Here is a 6,000-nt window from a genome sequence, read left to right as displayed (position 1 = left end):
AATCTAATTCAGCATGTATGTCATTTATAATGCTAGGGTCTTACTCTGGACACCATGTTATGTTTTGTGTTCCCAGGAGTCTGAAATAATTACAGTTTTAGACAAATAATGAAGCTGACATCCACTCCATTTCAACATCCCACCATGTGATGCGGAAGGGTACTTTTTGTTGTTTTTGTACACAGGCTGTTGTGAGTGATGTGGTATTCTAGATACTTATGTATATATTACACATGAACATATAGCTCCTAAATCATATTGGAATAATATAATATAAATGTCAGTCAAGCAGATTTTTCTCTCCCAACTAAATTTTTATAACAATAAGCAAAAGTGTTGAAAGAGAATTATTTTTGTCTGCAATGTCTCCCATGAGTTTTCTCAAGGATTGAGACCACAAGTTTCATTCACTGGAGCCTCCCGGGGAGTCCTGGAGGGTTGGTAACACCCCACCCCTCCCCCCGCTCCTCCCTGGCTCCGCCCACTCCGATCCGGGTCCGCGGGGCGGCTCGGCGCCTGCGCATTACGCGCGGCTCATTGTGCCCATGGCCGCCGAGATGAGCTCAGAGGTTTCCGAACCGGTGGCTCTGACAGCACCGAGCAACCCGGTGACACCCGGCTCCGGGCAGGTGAGGGTGATAGGAGCTGTGCCTGCCCGCGGAGGGAAGCGGCGCTCGGGGTAAGACCTTTACAATCACCCGCGGCTTTTGCTCCAGCTCCATTTAAACCGGCAAGGGCGGCAGCCATTGAGGAGGGTCCAGGGTGACGAACGGTGGGGGTCCCTCAGGTGGAGGAGGAGGGGGGCGGGTCCCTCAGGTGGAGGAGGAGGAGGGGGGGCGGGTCCCTCAGGTGGAGGAGGAGGGGGGCGGGTACCTCAGGTGGAGGAGGAGGAGGGGGGCGGGTCCCTCAGGTGGAGGAGGAGGAGGAGGGGGGCGGGTCCCTCAGGTGGAGGAGGAGGAGGGGGGCGGGTCCCTCAGGTGGAGGAGGAGGAGGGGGGCGGGTCCCTCAGGTGGAGGAGGAGGAGGGGGGCGGGTCCCTCAGGTGGAGGAGGAGGAGGGGGGGGCGGGTCCCTCAGGTGGAGGAGGAGGAGGGGGGGGCGGGTCCCTCAGGTGGAGGAGGAGGAGGGGGGCGGGTCCCTCAGGTGGAGGAGGAGGGGCGGGTCCCTCAGGTGGAGGAGGGAGGGGCGGGTCCCTCAGGTGGAGGAGGGAGGGGCGGGTCCCTCAGGTGGAGGAGGGAGGGGCGGGTCCCTCAGGTGGAGGAGGGGGCGGGTCCCTCAGGTGGAGGAGGAGGAGGAGGGCGGGTCCCTCAGGTGGAGGAGGGGGGGGGGCGGGTCCCTCAGGTGGAGGAGGGGGGGGGGCGGGTCCCTCAGGTGGAGGAGGGAGGGGCGGGTCCCTCAGGTGGAGGAGGGAGGGGCGGGTCCCTCAGGTGGAGGAGGAGGAGGGGGGCGGGTCCCTCAGGTGGAGGAGGAGGAGGGGGGCGGGTCCCTCAGGTGGAGGAGGAGGAGGGGGGCGGGTCCCTCAGGTGGAGGAGGAGGAGGGGGGCGGGTCCCTCAGGTGGAGGAGGAGGAGGGGGGCGGGTCCCTCAGGTGGAGGAGGAGGAGGGGGGCGGGTCCCTCAGGTGGAGGAGGAGGAGGGGGGCGGGTCCCTCAGGTGGAGGAGGAGGAGGGGGGCGGGTCCCTCAGGTGGAGGAGGAGGAGGGGGGGGCGGGTCCCTCAGGTGGAGGAGGAGGAGGGGGGCGGGTCCCTCAGGTGGAGGAGGAGGGGGGGGCGGGTCCCTCAGGTGGAGGAGGGGGGGGCGGGTCCCTCAGGTGGAGGAGGAGGAGGGGGGCGGGTCCCTCAGGTGGAGGAGGAGGAGGAGGGCGGGTCCCTCAGGTGGAGGAGGGGGGGGGGCGGGTCCCTCAGGTGGAGGAGGGGGGGGGGCGGGTCCCTCAGGTGGAGGAGGGGGGGGGCGGGTCCCTCAGGTGGAGGAGGGGGGGGCGGGTCCCTCAGGTGGAGGAGGGGGGGGGGCGGGTCCCTCAGGTGGAGGAGGGGGGGCGGGTCCCTCAGGTGGAGGAGGGAGGGGCGGGTCCCTCAGGTGGAGGAGGGAGGGGCGGGTCCCTCAGGTGAAGGTGGGGGTGGGGACAGAATAGCCAGGTTGATGGTGGGGGCAAAGGTTGGAAGGAGCCAGCGTGACCGGGGCGGGGTGGTGGGCTGGAGGTTTGTGTGTGTGTGAGCGTGCAGGGTGGGGAACTGGTTGGGGCTATGACTGCCATGATGAACAGGTGGAGCAGCCATTGTGCTCGAAGTGGAGTGTTTCAGGGAAAGGGGCCGTTATAGTCCTGGTTTTGGGGGGGGGTGCAGTGTGGGAAACAGTAAACGAGGGGAGAGGCGCGGTAACTGAGGGAGGGGCTAGGGGTCCGGGTAACTGGATAACCAGGGTGGAGAGGCTTGGGCCTTGCTTTTGTTCCTGGAATCAAAATTTTTTCTGAGCTTCAAAAGGTGAGCTCCGTCTGCTGCACTTCAACTTTCCTGATATTTCACAAATTCCCTTGAAGAGATTTCCATTCTGACTATCACCAACTTTGTGCTGTTCCATTAATTGGGAAAAAAACATAGCTACAATTTCCTCACTACTCTGTACAAGGAAACTGCATTTCATACATCCGAAATTAATTATCTTTTCACATTTGAATCTTCATGTTACCTGGGAGGCCAGGTCATTGAGTGTATTTAAGACCAAGATAGATAGGTTCTTGATTGGTAAGGGGATCAAAGGTTACGGGGAGAAGGCGGGAGAATGGGGTTGAGAAACTTATCAGTCATGATTGAATGGTGGAGCAGACTCGATGGGCCGAATGGCCTAATTTCTGCTCCTATGTCTTATGGTCTATGATCTTATTAACAGTTACCTTAAATGTGGTATTGCTATGCGGAGCAGGCTTGAGGGGCTGAATGGCCTACTCCTGCTCCTCCTAAGTCTTATATTTTTGACAGACAGTAGCTAATTACATTTATTTTTGAAATTAAGAGTTTTAAGATATCATGAGGTAATAAAGTATGGGATAATAATGATTTAGAATTCATACATGGGATGTGGGTATTGCTGGCTAGGCCAGCATTTATTGCCCATCCCTAATTGCTCTTGAGAAGGTGGTGGTGAGCTTCCTTCTTGAGCTGTTGCAGTCCATAAGGTGTAGGTACCACCACAGTGCTGTTAGGGAGGAAGTTCCAGGATTTTGACCCAGCGACAATGAAGGAACGGCGATATATTTCCAAGTCAGGATGGTGAGTGACTTGGAGGGGAACTTGCAGACGGTGGTGTTCCCATGTGTCTGCTGCTCTTGTCCTTCTAGATGCTAGTGGTCATGGGTTTGGAAAGTGATTTGTAACCTGTTCCATTGGAGCGCTCGGCAGCTCTTTTCCCGCATATATAAGAAGCCTCGGAATCAAACAATGTCTCTGGCACTTTCACAGATAATGGCAGCAGAGATTTGTCCCTTGGCAGTAGCATTCTCTCAAACTCAATCTCTTGAATAGGAAATTTTGTATGGAACATGCAAGCTTTTGTAGTTCTTGCAAGGAATCAAAAATTTCTGAGTGGACGGCGCTTGGCTTTTCTGTTTGATTGTCTAGGGTGTACAATTTGTGCTTCAACATTAGTGTTCCCCAGCACTGAGTAATCAGTTGCAGCGGTATATACACATTGTGGCATGTCATCAGCATGAGGGATAGTTGCAACAAAATCAGCATTTTTGCATAAGTATTTCTATTAAGCTTTCTTTTTCATTCACAGCATGTGAGTGTCACTGGCAAAGCCAGCATTTATTGTATATTCTTAATTGTCCTCGAGAAGGTGAGTTGCCTTCTTGACCGGTTATAGTCCATAGATACACTCAATACTGTGAGGAAGGGAGTTCCAAAACTCTGATGCAACAGTATGTCAAGTCAGGATACTGTGTGGCTTGGAGGGGAACTTGCAGGTGGTGGTATTCCCATGCATCTGCTACTTTTGTTCTTCTAGGTGGTAGAAGTTGTGGGCTTGGGAGATGCTATTGAAGGAGCCATTGCGAGTTGCTGCTGTGCATCTTGTAGATGGTATGCATTGCTACCACTGTGCACCATTGGTGGAGGGAGTGAATGTTTAAGGTGGTGGATCAGGTGCTGATGAAGCAGGTTGCTTTGTCCTGGATGGTGTTGAGCCTTTAGTGTGTTTTTGGCGCTGCACTCATCCAGGCAAACGGAGAGTATTCCATCACACTTGTGCTTTGTGCCTTGTAGATGATGGACAGGCTTTAGGGAGTCAGAACATGATTACTCACCGCAGAATTCTAACCTCTGATCTTCTCTTATATTGCTGGCCCAGTTAAGTTTCTGGTCACTGGTGACCCACAGGATGTTGATGGGAGGGATTTAGCGATGGTAATACCATTGAGTGTCAAGTGGTTAGATTCTCTCATTTGATGATTGTCTTTGCCTTGCATCTGTGGTGGCGAGGGGGGGCATGGGGTCTGGGGGGTGGGGGATGGCGGCCGGGGGGGCAGGGGGTCTGGGGGGGGGGTGGGGGGGGGTGGGGTTGCGGCGGGAGGCCACGGGGTCTTGGGGGGGTGGGGGGGGGTGGGGGGTGGCGGCGGGGGGTTGCAGGGGGGTGTCCTCCAATTCCCATTGACTTTGATTCTGCTAAGGCTCCTTGATGCCACACTCGATTAAATGCTACTTGATGTCACTCTATCCACACCTTTTGAATTCAGCTCTTGTCCCTGTTTGGACCAAGGCTGTAATGAGGTCCAGAGCCAAGTAGCCCTGACGGAACCCAAACTGAGCATTGGTGAGCAGATTACCGCCAAGTAAGTGCTGCTTGATACTCTTTTGAGTTATCAACAGTCACAGATTGCAACTCTTTGAGTACAATCACAGTTCTTGGTTTTCCGGGAGTGGGACATGAACCCACAACCCTCTGATTCAAAGGCGAGGGTGCTATGAACTGAGCTACAGCTGACACCTCCTAAAATTCTTTCGAGTTATCGACAGTCACAGATTGCAACTCTTTTGAGTACAATCACAGTTCTTGGTTTTCCGGGAGTGGGACATGAACCCACAACCCTCTGATTCAAAGGCGAGGGTGCTATGAACTGAGCCACAGCTGACACCTCCTGTTTCTATTTATAAATTCTTTCGAGTTATCAACAGTCACAGATTGCAACTCTTTTGAGTACAATCACAGTTCTTGGTTTCTGGGAGTGGGACATGAACCCACAACCTTCTGATTCAAAGGCGAGGGTGCTATGGACTGAGCCAGAGCTGACACCTCTCAAGTGCTGCTTGATAGTGCTGTCAATGTCATCTTCACTTTCCTGCTGATTGAAATTGTACCAATGGGGTGGCAATTAGCTGCATTGGATTTGCCCTATTTTTGTGGGTAGGATACACCTGGGCAATTTTCCACACTATCAGGTAGATGCCAGTGCTGTAGCTGTCTTGGAACAGCTTTGATAGGGGCGTGGCTATTTCTGAAGCACTAGTTTCATTAGATTTCCATTGGTCTATTATTATCAAAATAAGCAATCTAGATAGCGATTGGTTTATATGAATGAGGATGTGGTCATGTTTCTTATTTCAAATTGCTACCTTTAATTGTTCGTCCTTACAATAAGCTATTGTAACCAAATTAGGACTGAAACATGATCAGTAAGTAACCATTTTTAGAAGATTATGGACATCTGAGGTGTTATTTGGTCTTGCAGCTTATTGATTATGAAATTTAATGCAGAGAAATGTGAAGTGATACATTTTTGTAGGAAGAACGAGAAAAGGCAATATCAAATAAAGCTTACATTTCTAAAGGGGTGCAGGAACACAGAGACCAGGCGATGTATGTGCACAAATTGTTGAAGGTGGCAGGGCAGGTTGAGAAAGTGGTTAAAAAGCTATATGGCCTCTATTTATAAACAACAGAGTAATAGTGGTGGGCTCTTTGGGTTGTTCGGGTATGTCCAAGCTGTAATTGATTTCATCGTCTTCTGTGG

At 53.0% G+C, this 6,000-nt stretch overlaps 1 protein-coding gene across 3 annotated transcripts in view; it reads left to right on the top strand.

Annotated features, from left to right (window-relative positions):
• The first annotated feature begins 516 nt into the window (after positions 1 to 516).
• Positions 517 to 6,000, top strand: part of arnt2 (aryl-hydrocarbon receptor nuclear translocator 2) — a 357,501-nt gene continuing 352,017 nt past the window's right edge. For 2 of the 3 annotated variants that reach the window (XM_078530482.1, XM_078530481.1), the window contains exon 1: positions 517 to 679. In XM_078530482.1, coding sequence (XP_078386608.1) covers positions 546 to 679 — 134 coding nt within the window. In that variant the 5' untranslated portion in view covers positions 517 to 545. The remainder of the gene's footprint in view (positions 680 to 6,000) is intronic. The other variant, XM_078530483.1, reaches the window with a different exon arrangement.

Source organism: Cetorhinus maximus, chromosome 26 (assembly GCF_964194155.1).
Source record: "Cetorhinus maximus chromosome 26, sCetMax3.hap1.1, whole genome shotgun sequence".
Classification (NCBI taxonomy): Eukaryota; Metazoa; Chordata; class Chondrichthyes; order Lamniformes; family Cetorhinidae; genus Cetorhinus; species Cetorhinus maximus.
This window is presented reverse-complemented; position numbering and strand designations above follow the sequence as displayed.